This window comes from Ixodes scapularis, unplaced genomic scaffold (genome assembly GCF_016920785.2).
Source record: "Ixodes scapularis isolate PalLabHiFi unplaced genomic scaffold, ASM1692078v2 PGA_scaffold8__174_contigs__length_109621045, whole genome shotgun sequence".
NCBI lineage: Eukaryota > Metazoa > Arthropoda > Arachnida > Ixodida > Ixodidae > Ixodes > Ixodes scapularis.
The window spans coordinates 63,305,231-63,323,058 of NW_024609883.1; the positions used below are offsets into that span (position 1 = coordinate 63,305,231).

Below are 17,828 nucleotides of genomic sequence, written 5' to 3' on the forward strand. Positions count from 1 at the left end.
GGTCTTTCTGATATAATTCGCGCCTTTTCTTGGCAGAGTACCCTTTCTTAAATGACCAGATTCTAATTTATTTATGCCGAAATCACGTTTGCACTCGGCGGGACGCCATTTTACACACATGAAACTATCCTAAAACCAAGGTTTGACTCGGCTCGGGGTTCTAGTCTTTGGGCAGGACGATTGCGCGTATGTCGAAAAAGTGGTCTTTCTGATATAATTCGCGCCTTTTCTTGGCAGAGTACCCTTTCTTAAATGACCAGATTCTAATTTATTTATGCCGAAATCACGTTTGCACTCGGCGGGACGCCATTGTACACACATGAAACTATCCTAAAACCAAGGTTTGACTCGGCTCGGGGTTCTAGTCTTTGGGCAGGACGATTGCGCGTATGTCGAAAAAGTGGTCTTTCTGATATAATTCGCGCCTTTTCTTGGCAGAGTACCCTTTCTTAAATGACCAGATTCTAATTTATTTATGCCGAAATCACGTTTGCACTCGGCGGGACACCATTTTACACACATGAAACTATCTTAAAACCAAGGTTTGACTCGGCTCGGGGTTCTAGTCTTTGGGCAGGACGATTGCGCGTATGTCGAAAAAGTGGTCTTTCTGATATAATTCGCGCCTTTTCTTGGCAGAGTACCCTTTCGTAAATGACCAGATTCTAATTTATTTATGCCGAAATCACGTTTGCACTCGGCGGGACGCCATTTTACACCCATGAAACTATCCTAAAACCAAGGTTTGACTCGGTTCGGGGTTCTAGTCTTTGGGCAGGACGATTGCGCGTATGTCGAAAACGTGGTCTTTCTGATATAATTCGCGCCTTTTCTTGGCAGAGTACCCTTTCTTAAATGGCCAGATTCGAATTTATTTATGCCGAAATCACGTTTGCACTCGGCGGGACGCCATTGTACACACATGAAACTATCCTAAAACCAAGGTTTGACTCGGTTCGGGGTTCTAGTCTTTGGGCAGGACGATTGCGCGTATGTCGAAAAAGTGGTCTTTCTGATACAATTCGCGCCTTTTCTTGGCAGAGTAACCTTTCTTAAATGACCAGATTCTAATTTATTTATGCCGAAATCACGTTTGCACTCGGCGGGACGCCATTTTACACACATGAAACTATCCTAAAACCAAGGTTTGACTCGGTTCGGGGTTCTAGTCTTTGGGCAGGACGATTGCGCGTATGTCGAAAACGTGGTCTTTCTGATATAATTCGCGCCTTTTCTTGGCAGAGTACCCTTTCTTAAATGGCCAGATTCGAATTTATTTATGCCGAAATCACGTTTGCACTCGGCGGGACGCCATTGTACACACATGAAACTATCCTAAAACCAAGGTTTGACTCGGCTCGGGGTTCTAGTCTTTGGGCAGGACGATTGCGCGTATGTCGAAAAAGTGGTCTTTCTGATACAATTCGCGCCTTTTCTTGGCAGAGTAACCTTTCTTAAATGACCAGATTCTAATTTATTTATGCCGAAATCACGTTTGCACTCGGCGGGACGCCATTTTACACACATGAAACTATCCTAAAACCAAGGTTTGACTCGGCTCGGGGTTCTAGTCTTTGGGCAGGACGATTGCGCGTATGTCGAAAAAGTGGTCTTTCTGATATAATTCGCGCCTTTTCTTGGCAGAGTAACCTTTCTTAAATGACCAGATTCTAATTTATTTATGCCGAAATCACGTTTGCACTCGGTGGGACGCCATTTTACACACATGAAACTATCCTAAAACCAAGGTTTGACTCGGCTCGGAGTTCTAGTCTTTGGGCAGGACGATTGCGCGTATGTCGAAAAAGTGGTCCTTCTGATATAATTCGCGCCTTTTCTTGGCAGAGTAACCTTTCTTAAATGACCAGATTCTAATTTATTTATGCCAAAATCACGTTTGCACTCGGCGGGACGCCATTGTACACACATGAAACTATCCTAAAACCAAGGTTTGACTCGGCTCGGGGTTCTAGTCTTTGGGCAGGACGATTGCGCGTATGTCGAAAAAGTGGTCTTTCTGATATAATTCGCGCCTTTTCTTGGCAGAGTACCCTTTCTTAAATGACCAGATTCTAATTTATTTATGCCGAAATCACGTTTGCACTCGACGGGACGCCATTGTACACACATGAAACTATCCTAAAACCAAGGTTTGACTCGGCTCGGGGTTCTAGTCTTTGGGCAGGACGATTGCGCGTATGTCGAAAAAGTGGTCTTTCTGATATAATTCGCGCCTTTTCTTGGCAGAGTAACCTTTCTTAAATGACCAGATTCTAATTTATTTATACCGAAATCACGTTTGCACTCGGCGGGACGCCATTGTACACACATGAAACTATCCTAAAACCAAGGTTTGACTCGGCTCGGGGTTCTAGTCTTTGGGCAGGACGATTGCGCGTATGTCGAAAAAGTGGTCTTTCTGATATAATTCGCGCCTTTTCTTGGCAGAGTACCCTTTCTTAAATGACCAGATTCTAATTTATTTATGCCGAAATCACGTTTGCACTCGGCGGGACGCCATTTTACACACATGAAACTATCCTAAAACCAAGGTTTGACTCGGCTCGGGGTTCTAGTCTTTGGGCAGGACGATTGCGCGTATGTCGAAAAAGTGGTCTTTCTGATATAATTCGCGCCTTTTCTTGGCAGAGTAACCTTTCTTAAATGACCAGATTCTAATTTATTTATGCCGAAATCACGTTTTCACTCGGCGGGACGCCATTTTACACACATGAAACTATCCTAAAACCAAGGTTTGACTCGGCTCGGAGTTCTAGTCTTTGGGCAGGACGATTGCGCGTATGTCGAAAAAGTGGTCTTTCTGATATAATTCGCGCCTTTTCTTGGCAGAGTACCCTTTCTTAAATGACCAGATTCTAATTTATTTATGCCGAAATCACGTTTGCACTCGGCGGGACGCCATTTTACACCCATGAAACTATCCTAAAACCAAGGTTTGACTCGGCTCGGGGTTCTAGTCTTTGGGCAGGACGATTGCGCGTATGTCGAAAAAGTGGTCTTTCTGATATAATTCGCGCCTTTTCTTGGCAGAGTACCCTTTCTTAAATGACCAGATTCTAATTTATTTATGCCGAAATCACGTTTGCACTCGGCGGGACGCCATTTTACACACATGAAACTATCCTAAAACCAAGGTTTGACTCGGCTCGGGGTTCTAGTCTTTGGGCAGGACTATTGCGCGTATGTCGAAAAAGTGGTCTTTCTGATATAATTCGAGCCTTTTCTTGGCAGAGTAACCTTTCTTAAATGACCAGATTCTAATTTATTTATGCCGAAATCACGTTTGCACTCGGCGGGACGCCATTGTACACACATGAAACTATCCTAAAACCAAGGTTTGACTCGGCTCGGGGTTCTAGTCTTTGGGCAGGACGATTGCGCGTATGTCGAAAAAGTGGTCTTTCTGATATAATTCGCGCCTTTTCTTGGCAGAGTACCCTTTCTTAAATGACCAGATTCTAATTTATTTATGCCGAAATCACGTTTGCACTCGGCGGGACACCATTTTACACACATGAAACTATCTTAAAACCAAGGTTTGACTCGGCTCGGGGTTCTAGTCTTTGGGCAGGACGATTGCGCGTATGTCGAAAAAGTGGTCTTTCTGATATAATTCGCGCCTTTTCTTGGCAGAGTACCCTTTCGTAAATGACCAGATTCTAATTTATTTATGCCGAAATCACGTTTGCACTCGGCGGGACGCCATTTTACACCCATGAAACTATCCTAAAACCAAGGTTTGACTCGGTTCGGGGTTCTAGTCTTTGGGCAGGACGATTGCGCGTATGTCGAAAACGTGGTCTTTCTGATATAATTCGCGCCTTTTCTTGGCAGAGTACCCTTTCTTAAATGGCCAGATTCGAATTTATTTATGCCGAAATCACGTTTGCACTCGGCGGGACGCCATTGTACACACATGAAACTATCCTAAAACCAAGGTTTGACTCGGTTCGGGGTTCTAGTCTTTGGGCAGGACGATTGCGCGTATGTCGAAAAAGTGGTCTTTCTGATACAATTCGCGCCTTTTCTTGGCAGAGTAACCTTTCTTAAATGACCAGATTCTAATTTATTTATGCCGAAATCACGTTTGCACTCGGCGGGACGCCATTTTACACACATGAAACTATCCTAAAACCAAGGTTTGACTCGGCTCGGGGTTCTAGTCTTTGGGCAGGACGATTGCGCGTATGTCGAAAAAGTGGTCTTTCTGATATAATTCGCGCCTTTTCTTGGCAGAGTAACCTTTCTTAAATGACCAGATTCTAATTTATTTATGCCGAAATCACGTTTGCACTCGGTGGGACGCCATTTTACACACATGAAACTATCCTAAAACCAAGGTTTGACTCGGCTCGGAGTTCTAGTCTTTGGGCAGGACGATTGCGCGTATGTCGAAAAAGTGGTCTTTCTGATATAATTCGCGCCTTTTCTTGGCAGAGTAACCTTTCTTAAATGACCAGATTCTAATTTATTTATGCCAAAATCACTTTGCACTCGGCGGGACGCCATTGTACACACATGAAACTATCCTAAAACCAAGGTTTGACTCGGCTCGGGGTTCTAGTCTTTGGGCAGGACGATTGCGCGTATGTCGAAAAAGTGGTCTTTCTGATATAATTCGCGCCTTTTCTTGGCAGAGTACCCTTTCTTAAATGACCAGATTCTAATTTATTTATGCCGAAATCACGTTTGCACTCGACGGGACGCCATTGTACACACATGAAACTATCCTAAAACCAAGGTTTGACTCGGCTCGGGGTTCTAGTCTTTGGGCAGGACGATTGCGCGTATGTCGAAAAAGTGGTCTTTCTGATATAATTCGCGCCTTTTCTTGGCAGAGTAACCTTTCTTAAATGACCAGATTCTAATTTATTTATGCCGAAATCACGTTTGCACTCGGCGGGACGCCATTGTACACACATGAAACTATCCTAAAACCAAGGTTTGACTCGGCTCGGGGTTCTAGTCTTTGGGCAGGACGATTGCGCGTATGTCGAAAAAGTGGTCTTTCTGATATAATTCGCGCCTTTTCTTGGCAGAGTACCTTTGCTTAAATGACCAGATTCTAATTTATTTATGCCGAAATCACGTTTGCACTCGGCGGGACGCCATTTTACACACATGAAACTATCCTAAAACCAAGGTTTGACTCGGCTCGGGGTTCTAGTCTTTGGGCAGGACGATTGCGCGTATGTCGAAAAAGTGGTCTTTCTGATATAATAGGGAGTTTTCGTAGACCGCGCTGCCCTTTCCGCTAAGCGTTCCGCAACGAAGAAGTTGCTACTGCGCCTGCGCGCCGATAGCCTTGACTGTGGAGTTCCCGCTATCGTAGCGGGTTGCGGAGAACCTTGCGGGACGGCGAAAACGATCTACGAAAACTCCCTAATTCCCGCCTTTTCTTGGCAGAGTAACCTTTCTTAAATGACCAGATTCTAATTTATTTATGCCGAAATCACGTTTTCACTCGGCGGGACGCCATTTTACACCCATGAAACTATCCTAAAACCAAGGTTTGACTCGGCTCGGGGTTCTAGTCTTTGGGCAGGACGATTGCGCGTATGTCGAAAAAGTGGTCTTTCTGATATAATTTGCGCCTTTTCTTGGCAGAGTACCCTTTCTTAAATGACCAGATTCTAATTTATTTATGCCGAAATCACGTTTTCACTCGGCGGGACGCCATTTTACACCCATGAAACTATCCTAAAACCAAGGTTTGACTCGGCTCGGGGTTCTAGTCTTTGGGCAGGACGATTGCGCGTATGTCGAAAAAGTGGTCTTTCTGATATAATTCGCGCCTTTTCTTGGCAGAGTAACCTTTCTTAAATGACCAGATTCTAATTTATTTATGCCGAAATCACGTTTGTACTCGGCGGGACGCCATTTTACACCCATGAAACTATCCTAAAACCACGGTTTGACTCGGCTCGGGGTTCTAGTCTTTGGGCAGGACGATTGCGCGTATGTCGAAAAAGAGGTCTTTCTGATATAATTCGCGCCTTTTCTTGGCAGAGTACCCTTTCTTAAATGACCAGATTCTAATTTATTTATGCCGAAATCACGTTTGCACTCGGCGGGACGCCATTTTACACCCATGAAACTATCCTAAAACCAAGGTTTGACTCGGCTCGGGGTTCTAGTCTTTGGACAGGACGATTGCGCGTATGTCGAAAAAGTGGTCTTGCTGATATAATTCGCGCCTTTTCTTGGCAGAGTACCCTTTTTTAAATGACCAGATTCTAATTTATTTATGCCGAAATCACGTTTGCACTCGGCGGGACGCCATTTTACACACATGAAACTATCCTAAAACCAAGGTTTGACTCGGCTCGGGGTTCTAGTCTTTGGGCAGGACGATTGCGCGTATGTCGAAAAAGTGGTCTTTCTGGTATAATTCGCGCCTTTTCTTGGCAGAGTAACCTTTCTTAAATGACCAGATTCTAATTTATTTATGCCGAAATCACGTTTTCACTCGGCGGGACGCCATTTTACACCCATGAAACTATCCTAAAACCAAGGTTTGACTCGGCTCGGGGTTCTAGTCTTTGGGCAGGACGATTGCGCGTATGTCGAAAAAGTGGTCTTTCTGATATAATTCGCGCCTTTTCTTGGCAGAGTACCCTTTCTTAAATGACCAGATTCTAATTTATTTATGCCGAAATCACGTTTTCACTCGGCGGGACGCCATTTTACACCCATGAAACTATCCTAAAACCAAGGTTTGACTCGGCTCGGGGTTCTAGTCTTTGGGCAGGACGATTGCGCGTATGTCGAAAAAGTGGTCTTTCTGATATAATTCGCGCCTTTTCTTGGCAGAGTAACCTTTCTTAAATGACCAGATTCTAATTTATTTATGCCGAAATCACGTTTGCACTCGGCGGGACGCCATTTTACACCCATGAAACTATCCTAAAACCAAGGTTTGACTCGGCTCGGAGTTCTAGTCTTTGGGCAGGACGATTGCGCGTATGTCGAAAAAGTGGTCTTTCTGATATAATTCGCGCCTTTTCTTGGCAGAGTAACCTTTCTTAAATGACCAGATTCTAATTTATTTATGCCGAAATCACGTTTGCACTCGGCGGGACGCCATTTTACACCCATGAAACTATCCTAAAACCAAGGTTTGACTCGGCTCGGGGTTCTAGTCTTTGGGCAGGACGATTGCGCGTATGTCGAAAAAGTGGTCTTTCTGATATAATTCGCGCCTTTTCTTGGCAGAGTACCCTTTCTTAAATGACCAGATTCTAATTTATTTATGCCGAAATCACGTTTGCACTCGGCGGGACGCCATTTTACACACATGAAACTATCCTAAAACCAAGGTTTGACTCGGCTCGGGGTTCTAGTCTTTGGGCAGGACGATTGCGCGTATGTCGAAAAAGTGGTCTTTCTGATATAATTCGCGCCTTTTCTTGGCAGAGTAACCTTTCTTAAATGACCAGATTCTAATTTATTTATGCCGAAATCACGTTTTCACTCGGCGGGACGCCATTTTACACACATGAAACTATCCTAAAACCAAGGTTTGACTCGGCTCGGAGTTCTAGTCTTTGGGCAGGACGATTGCGCGTATGTCGAAAAAGTGGTCTTTCTGATATAATTCGCGCCTTTTCTTGGCAGAGTACCCTTTCTTAAATGACCAGATTCTAATTTATTTATGCCGAAATCACGTTTGCACTCGGCGGGACGCCATTTTACACCCATGAAACTATCCTAAAACCAAGGTTTGACTCGGCTCGGGGTTCTAGTCTTTGGGCAGGACGATTGCGCGTATGTCGAAAAAGTGGTCTTTCTGATATAATTCGCGCCTTTTCTTGGCAGAGTACCCTTTCTTAAATGACCAGATTCTAATTTATTTATGCCGAAATCACGTTTGCACTCGGCGGGACGCCATTTTACACACATGAAACTATCCTAAAACCAAGGTTTGACTCGGCTCGGGGTTCTAGTCTTTGGGCAGGACGATTGCGCGTATGTCGAAAAAGTGGTCTTTCTGATATAATTCGCGCCTTTTCTTGGCAGAGTAACCTTTCTTAAATGACCAGATTCTAATTTATTTATGCCGAAATCACGTTTTCACTCGGCGGGACGCCATTTTACACACATGAAACTATCCTAAAACCAAGGTTTGACTCGGCTCGGAGTTCTAGTCTTTGGGCAGGACGATTGCGCGTATGTCGAAAAAGTGGTCTTTCTGATATAATTCGCGCCTTTTCTTGGCAGAGTACCCTTTCTTAAATGACCAGATTCTAATTTATTTATGCCGAAATCACGTTTTCACTCGGCGGGACGCCATTTTACACACATGAAACTATCCTAAAACCAAGGTTTGACTCGGCTCGGGGCTCTAGTCTTTGGGCAGGACGATTGCGCGTATGTCGAAAAAGTGGTCTTTCTGATATAATTCGCGCCTTTTCTTGGCAGAGTACCCTTTCTTAAATGACCAGATTCTAATTTATTTATGCCGAAATCACGTTTGCACTCGGCGGGACGCCATTTTACACCCATGAAACTATCCTAAAACCAAGGTTTGACTCGGCTCGGGGTTCTAGTCTTTGGACAGGACGATTGCGCGTATGTCGAAAAAGTGGTCTTTCTGATATAATTCGCGCCTTTTCTTGGCAGAGTACCCTTTTTTAAATGACCAGATTCTAATTTATTTATGCCGAAATCACGTTTGCACTCGGCGGGACGCCATTTTACACACATGAAACTATCCTAAAACCAAGGTTTGACTCGGCTCGGGGTTCTAGTCTTTGGGCAGGACGATTGCGCGTATGTCGAAAAAGTGGTCTTTCTGATATAATTCGCGCCTTTTCTTGGCAGAGTAACCTTTCTTAAATGACCAGATTCTAATTTATTTATGCCGAAATCACGTTTTCACTCGGCGGGACGCCATTTTACACCCATGAAACTATCCTAAAACCAAGGTTTGACTCGGCTCGGGGTTCTAGTCTTTGGGCAGGACGATTGCGCGTATGTCGAAAAAGTGGTCTTTCTGATATAATTCGCGCCTTTTCTTGGCAGAGTACCCTTTCTTAAATGACCAGATTCTAATTTATTTATGCCGAAATCACGTTTTCACTCGGCGGGACGCCATTTTACACCCATGAAACTATCCTAAAACCAAGGTTTGACTCGGCTCGGGGTTCTAGTCTTTGGGCAGGACGATTGCGCGTATGTCGAAAAAGTGGTCTTTCTGATATAATTCGCGCCTTTTCTTGGCAGAGTAACCTTTCTTAAATGACCAGATTCTAATTTATTTATGCCGAAATCACGTTTGCACTCGGCGGGACGCCATTTTACACACATGAAACTATCCTAAAACCAAGGTTTGACTCGGCTCGGGGTTCTAGTCTTTGGGCAGGACGATTGCGCGTATGTCGAAAAAGTGGTCTTTCTGATATAATTCGCGCCTTTTCTTGGCAGAGTAACCTTTCTTAAATGACCAGATTCTAATTTATTTATGCCGAAATCACGTTTGCACTCGGCGGGACGCCATTTTACACCCATGAAACTATCCTAAAACCAAGGTTTGACTCGGCTCGGAGTTCTAGTCTTTGGGCAGGACGATTGCGCGTATGTCGAAAAAGTGGTCTTTCTGATATAATTCGCGCCTTTTCTTGGCAGAGTACCCTTTCTTAAATGACCAGATTCTAATTTATTTATGCCGAAATCACGTTTGCACTCGGCGGGACGCCATTTTACACCCATGAAACTATCCTAAAACCAAGGTTTGACTCGGCTCGGGGTTCTAGTCTTTGGGCAGGACGATTGCGCGTATGTCGAAAAAGTGGTCTTTCTGATATAATTCGCGCCTTTTCTTGGCAGAGTACCCTTTCTTAAATGACCAGATTCTAATTTATTTATGCCGAAATCACGTTTGCACTCGGCGGGACGCCATTTTACACACATGAAACTATCCTAAAACCAAGGTTTGACTCGGCTCGGGGTTCTAGTCTTTGGGCAGGACGATTGCGCGTATGTCGAAAAAGTGGTCTTTCTGATATAATTCGCGCCTTTTCTTGGCAGAGTAACCTTTCTTAAATGACCAGATTCTAATTTATTTATGCCGAAATCACGTTTTCACTCGGCGGGACGCCATTTTACACACATGAAACTATCCTAAAACCAAGGTTTGACTCGGCTCGGAGTTCTAGTCTTTGGGCAGGACGATTGCGCGTATGTCGAAAAAGTGGTCTTTCTGATATAATTCGCGCCTTTTCTTGGCAGAGTACCCTTTCTTAAATGACCAGATTCTAATTTATTTATGCCGAAATCACGTTTTCACTCGGCGGGACGCCATTTTACACACATGAAACTATCCTAAAACCAAGGTTTGACTCGGCTCGGGGCTCTAGTCTTTGGGCAGGACGATTGCGCGTATGTCGAAAAAGTGGTCTTTCTGATATAATTCGCGCCTTTTCTTGGCAGAGTACCCTTTCTTAAATGACCAGATTCTAATTTATTTATGCCGAAATCACGTTTGCACTCGGCGGGACGCCATTTTACACACATGAAAATATCCTAAAACCAAGGTTTGACTCGGCTCGGGGTTCTAGTCTTTGGGCAGGACGATTGCGCGTATGTCGAAAAAGTGGTCTTTCTGATATAATTCGCGCCTTTTCTTGGCAGAGTAACCTTTCTTAAATGACCAGATTCTAATTTATTTATGCCGAAATCACGTTTGCACTCGGCGGGACGCTATTTTACACACATGAAACTATCCTAAAACCAAGGTTTGACTCGGCTCGGGGTTCTAGCCTTTGGGCAGGACGATTCCGCGTATGTCGAAGAAGTTGTCTTTCCGATATAATTCCCGGATTTCTTGGCTGTTGGAACTTTTTTTTTATGACCCTACTCTAATTTATTTACACAGAAATTGCGTTTGCACTCGTCGTGACACTCTTGTGCAACATGGAACTATCATATATCTAGGGTGTATACTTTCTGGTGTTTATTTATGACGAAAATCGGCGGATGTTTATCAGTGTTTATTTATTTCTAGAATACCAGTGGTTTTCGCTGAATTCTCTCGTGCAGGTGCTAAAACGGTGATTATCGGGAGGAAAAATTGCGAACGTAAACAACCACTGAATACGAAGAACAGCTCAAATTTTATTTACATCGTTTACAGAATCTCTTTCACATAATTCTCCCGTTCTGACTTGTATAGGACAAGGGCATTGAGGAGGTTGTCATCTCAAGAGAACAAGAGCACCGGCTGTAGCTGGCCTCTCGGTCCACTAATAGTAATCTTCAAGGTCGATGACCCAGGAGGGTTGCTGGCCTTAGGGAACAGTAGAAGAAAGCTACTGTTCTCCAAGAGTCCAAGAACACGTAGGTCACAAAAGAAAGACAGGCAAAATGCATGATTCCGGGCAAGATAATGTGTTTGACGAAAGTTCGCGTTGGACTTTTTAAGTGAAAAAAAAAAAAAACGACAAAAACATTGCTAGAGAAAAATTATATGGAAATCGGGGTATTTTTGTTTTGAACGATTTTTTTATTTCCGTCGCCGGCGGATGTTTATCGGTTAAAACTACAGGATTTATCGGTGAAAACAAAAAAAAAAAAAAAAAGAAACCAGCGTTTGCTCGAAAATATGTAAAAACCGGTGTTTTTGGGCTTTAACCGATTTCATACTTTCGACACCGGCGAATGCGAATCGGTGTTTTTCGGTTAAAACCGGAAAATATATAGCCTACGGTATATTCAAGGTTTGACACAGCTAGGAGTTCTAGCCTTTGGGTATAGGAATGCGCGTTCATCGAAAAACTGGGATTTCAGATCCATATCTCGCCTTTTTAGCTGTCTTACCGAGGTTTGAACCCCACGAGGGGTTCAAACCTCGTGCGGTATCTGCGTGTTTTGCCACTTTCCACGCAGCGGCCACGTGTAAGACGGTGGTACATTTTAATGGAACTAAGATACAGATAAAATAACTATTAATTCTAAACCCGGGCTCAAACCTTGAGTACTGTGACTGTGGTATTATAGGCTTTGTTTATGTAAAAGTGATGGTTAAGAAATTTTTTTCTCATGTGTTAATTCGGCGCACCACAATCTTCAAAATGCTATTTGCAAGCCGTAAAGAGGTTGCGCAGCATTCCCTTTAAATATTCGGAGCAATGGCGGTCTACTTTAAAGTTAATTAAACTAAAAATGAAAGTTACTAAAAGATAGCTGAGTCCCTTGGCAACCTGTTACTGATGAGTGCAATCCAGTATGGGAGGACGTTTTCTGTAGAACAACGATCTTTCATTAAAACTCGGTCTTTTTCTTCGGGTCTTGCCATAGACGCAATGTAAATATTTTTGATCGTCATTTGGCTGTGTATAACGTGATCGTACGATTTCTAAATTTTTCCCAAAAAGTTCGGACACCGCACCTAACACAACCTTAATGAGTGCAAAGCGATTATTGGCCGAGTTTTTGAGTAAGTGAATATAAACGGCTTCCGCCCATTGAGTTACGGTGGCCCCCGCTTTCGGTAGCCGATAGATGGCGCAAGTTGTAGGGACGCGCACGGGAGCCAGAGTTGCGCATTTGTTTTCCCCGCGCCGCCACGCCGCTATTCGCCGAGATCCATCACGTGAGGAGCAAAGCATCCGGTGGCGTGCAAGAAAGCCACCTTTACGGTCGCTCCGCCGACGTTTCTCTTGCCCCGGCGTATGTTTCCCTGCTTTCCGCCTCCTTTTCCTCCTCTCCAGTTTTCCATGCGCGGCGGCGCGCACGGCGCCGCTATTCGCCAAATTTAGTCACGTGAGGAGCAAAGCATCCAGCTCTTGCGGGAAAGCCGGCGCTACGGCCACGCGCCGAGGCTGAATGCGCAACTCTGCTACCGTAGGTAGCATATACAGGAACTCTAGGACGCGCCAATGTCCACCAATCTTGGGGTTGTAAGCGCTACGTAGGGGCAGCTTTTGGAACTGAACGTTTGACTTTCTTTGCCTTGTGACGTGTCCTATGACTTGTACTTTATGTCCATTTCCCACGTACTTGTACTCCAATGAGGTTTCCAGAAGAACGCATGTGTCATCATGTAGGGTTACAGCAAAAACAACCTCCGTGCTTCGGTTGCTTTTTTTTTTTCTTGCTCTGTTTGTGTTTTTGCGCGTTGCCACTGGTATGTATTTCGACTTTATATCCAGTAGCCGTTTAAGCCCTGCCTCCAGTACTTCACAGTGCGTAATAACACCATGCAGGTCTTCCCGACGTTCTACACTTTCTTTATTCTCATTTTCATACATCTCCGACATCCTAACAAAAGAGTCGTATTTATTTAGTTACGCTTGCTTAGCACAGCTGTTTAAGCGCTTCGATCCTCTTCTGCTTGAACCTACATATGCACTGCGTTGAAGCACAATCGTTGCATATACAAACTACACTGTCCTCTATTGACACAATGGTCATGCCCTCTGAAAAAGAAAAACGAAAAAACATGGTGTATCATTTTTATTTTTTAACTTCCCTCTTCCATAGAGTGCTCCTTGAAAGACGTGTTGGTATTCGAAAAACATTTGAAGACATGTCGTTTCTGCATTAGAGCTCGTTGGTACAGTCAACGTATTTTGTGTGACCTTTGCCCACCTTCGGAGAAAACCTCGAGTTCTTTCTTCGCTACGGTGCAGCCCAAGGGCATCATGATAGGGACCGCCCAGCACCCCATCGTTTCATAAATGTTTAACCGCCTCCACCATAAGGATTGTAAACCACATAAACGTAGTCTAGCATGTAGTCGTGAAAGTAAGTTGCGAAGATGAGAGTAAAATAATCAAAGACGTTTACAAATCACTGTAATACGAAATTAAAGCGCAGTTCTTGAGGAGAATGGGAGGTACGGAGGGGAGGGTAAGCTCCTCCTCCCGTCCTTCTCACCTCGTCCTCTGCTCCCTCATCCACCTTCCTCCTACCCTCTTCCTCCATAACTTACCCTCCTGCTCCATACCCTCCTGCTCCTCCTCTGTACACTCCCCTCCTCCTGCGTACGCTTCCCTCGCCCTCCTCCAAACCCCTTCTTCTCCCCCATACTGCCCCCCCCCCTCACTTTCCCTGCTCAATATAGCTGAAATTTTATCGCCACGTGAATTCAACACCAATTCAGTTTCTCCGCTAGATTTAGCTGGAAAACTGACGTCACATCACCTCAACCCCAGATCAAATCCCCGCTGAATTTAGAGGGTAAACTGAATTGGTGTTCAGGCCATGTTAAGTCAGTTTTACCACTAAATTTAGCGGGGAAACAGAATGCGCAGTGTTCAATTATGAGACACCACAGACCTCCACACCAATTCAGTTTCTTCGTTAGATTTAGAGGGAAATTTAATTGGTGCATAGGTCTGTGACGTCCCATAATGCAACGCGCGCGGTTACGCCGACGCCGACAGCGACGCCAACGCCTTTCTACGTGAGACCAGACGCTTACAAACTGCGCTCTAAAATAGCACGTGCCTTGGATTACAGCGAAATCTCTGGACCTGAGGTCGAGCTTAAAATCAAGGGACCTCGTTTACAAGTTTAAGGGAGCAACGAAGATAACAAACGACGACGTTCTGGAAGGCGACTTGACCCCTAAAGACCCTTTCAGGTGAGCAATACTTTTTTGCAGTTCGACTTCCGTATCCGCGTAATACATATTTTTGCAACACATCATGATGGTATACAAATAGGCGGAAATTTGCCAATGTTATAGATGTTATTTAAACACTTCGGTACAACTGGAGTGCAGGGACACATAGGAAATGTATCAAGTACCATACTTGGTTAGTGAAGTAAAGCCGTCAGTCCTTCATCTCACCAGCGCTAAGCTGCATTCGTGTTTAATGCCAACGTGTTCAGACAAAAGTGAGTAGAGCTGCCAATGAACACTGACTGACGCTGATTCGTGCTGTTAGGCTGCAGAGCAATTTTCTGCTTTTCCTTGGCCAGAAAATGGGTTCGTGAATAGGTCCGACTGGCCCGAAGGGTGTTCCCTCAGTTTTACGCTAGTGATCCCAGTGAATCGCCAATTTTCTTTTATACACGAGTATATGTATTTAAATTACAAAAAAAAATGTATTCATGGAACTTACTACGTCCTAGCAATTTCTAATTGTACTAATTTTTTACTTTTTAGTAGAAGTGACTTTATTTATAATTTAATCGGTTTATAAATGTCATTGCAAAAACTTTTATTAACATTTATAACTACTTTTTTTATAAATTGTAAGGCTCTATCTTTGGTCTGTAACACCAATGATCGGCGACCATACACTTCTTGCCTGTCTCTTTGCCCTTCTGCGAAATGGTTGTGCTTTGAAAGCACCGACATTGTGCAGGATGTTCACCGCAGACGCATAGATCAGGATTTGTGAAAGCTACGGTATCGGTGACGGGCACAGGAGGTGCCCCACACAAAGGGGGAGTTCCTTCAATTGGCAGGATAGCGAAAATGAATGAATCCAATGTGATCAAGATCTTACCACGACTCATGTCGGTCATTCAAATAATAAACGTTCGAACCTCTATTGGATTGTTGACGCCTATCAACATCAACGGATCACTTCTATTTTAACAGCCGTGATCAAAATGGCACGGACAATATGCTTGGTGTTGCGACAGAATAAAATAGTCATCCCATATCATACTAAAACTTCCTTTTCCATACCACGGCATTATTTAATTTAATGCAAACAAAACATCACGAATTCAATACACCCTGTGTACTGGATCCGCAACAGAAAAACAAATATTCTGAAGTACATTTGAACGCGCAAATAATGTTTTCAAAATAAGATAGTTGACAACGGATGTTTTCAAAGAAAAATCAATTTAGAAGTATTATATTTTAAAATTATGCCTGATCGGCATAAAAATATTCTTGCAAGAATGATTTTGACTGTAATTAACTATATATGAAGCAAAACGGACGCCAAGGAAATTAAATCATACTCTAGATGTAATCTGCACAAATACAACCATTTTCACATGCGGCTCTGTTGATAATGTAACGGCCGGCGGCTGTACCATTCGAACCTTACAATTGGCGCCATTCCAACCTTTTGAGGTCTGCGCGGTGACTGCAAGGGGAGTGGTAACCCTCGTATGTTTTTGCTGGCATGACTGATTCATCTAAGAATAGTTTCGATTGTATATTCTGATGCAGGTTAACAAAACTAGTACAAGTTCTACTCAGAAATGCCTTCCCTCTTTTCACTTTAGCGGGAGGAAGGCTGCAGAGGGGGAGAGTCCACTTGCTTCATCGCCAGAGAATGTTCTGCTAAAGTAGAAAGAATGGCTGACTTGACAGCAGGAGTTTGCTTTTTCTTAGCCTGCATCAAAGAATATAATGCATTGTTCACTGTGGTGAACGTTTGAAGATAAGATTGAACGTTACCTGGGTACATTAAGAACTCTTTCGACAATGCTCTTAGCTCCTGAAACATTCATAAAATCCAGAGCCACCGACCTGTACATCAGGTTGAGATACAAAAGTTGAAATCTAGAAATCTAGACTCGTTGTTGGAGACAACACGATTAAGAAAAACGATACTTGCGACATCTACCCGGAATACAATGCATTCTGCCGCCTTGAGATAAACGATACGAAGGAACCACCCTAACAAGAGTCCTTTGTTTGTTTTCCACACTTTCATGTCGCTTGCCCCTAAAGTCTCCACACAGTCAAGGTCCGGCTTCCCGAAGTACTGGTCTCGGCGTCCCAGGACAAGCCCGGCAGCATCTTCCTGGGACTACGTACAAAGAACAAGCGAGGAAAGCAGTCTCAGGTCTCTAATATTGCTCCCGTGGTCTGGCTGGCTGCAGTGAAAACGACTACAGTGAAAACGACTACAGTGAAAACGACTCGACCCCCGACGGCACCTCATAGGACCTCTACGCCCATGACATACAAGCCCGATCCCTACACGCCCACGACCTACACCCCCGAGCCTTATGCCCAGCCAGACAAAGGATGGTCCCTCGCCACAATCATGGCAGTCCTCTTGGGCTTGCTCTTCCTCGTGACCGTTGTCATCATCGGCTACTATACTCTCAAGCGGTCAAGCGACGACAAACGTGGCAATGAAGAGCGTTTGGCCGGCTACGGTGACACTACAATGGGGGACACTAGTTCTTATGACACTACTTCGGGTTCCTGAAAGAAAATAAAAACCGTTTTTTTAGGCCGCTTACATAAAATTCATTGCAGAGAGCTGAAACTCAGTCAGAAACGATATATATCAAGCTAGTGGTGAAGACAGAAGGCGATAGTTTGAAAAAACAAATGTTACCTTGATTAAACAAAAACACACGCACACTAAAACGCAAAGACGAAATATTTACAGAAGCCAACGTCTTTCTAGGGCTAAGATTTTTCAAACCATGAAATGGTAATTTAAAGGGCAATTCCACGCCATCTTTACAACCTTTAGGTTATCATCTGTTTAGTCCAAGTCTGCGACACTGATTCAGCAGATATAATTTGTTTTTCGGTAGTGTGTATAGTTTTCTAGATATCACGAATCCAAGTATCGTTCCGTCGGCACGGCGAAAACGAAACTACCGACTGAAGCAGCTTGGCAACACTGATATTAGTCGCGCGTCGTATGAGGTCAGAAATTCAGGCAGGTTTAGAGATACAGCAAAGGAGTGTGGGTAGGTTGGCATTGGGGGCACATGGGAATACACCAAATGAGGGAGTACAGGGGGATATGGGTTGGGCATCTTTCGAGAGTAGAGAAGCGATCAGTAAAGTAAAATTTCAACAAAGACTAGCTGAAATTGAGGATACACGGTGGACAGCGAAAGTGTACAAGTATCTATATATG

General features: G+C 44.0%; 1 protein-coding gene across 1 annotated transcript in view; it reads left to right on the forward strand.

The window, feature by feature from the left end:
* The window catches only part of LOC120841552 (calcium-activated chloride channel regulator 2-like), an 89,350-nt gene extending 72,191 nt beyond the window's left edge, over nucleotides 1-17,159 (forward strand). The window contains exons 8-9 of the mRNA XM_040212450.2: nucleotides 14,485-14,608; nucleotides 16,673-17,159. Coding sequence (XP_040068384.2) covers nucleotides 14,485-14,608; nucleotides 16,673-17,159 — 611 coding nt within the window. The remainder of the gene's footprint in view (nucleotides 1-14,484; nucleotides 14,609-16,672) is intronic.
* Nucleotides 17,160-17,828: the final 669 nt, after the last annotated feature.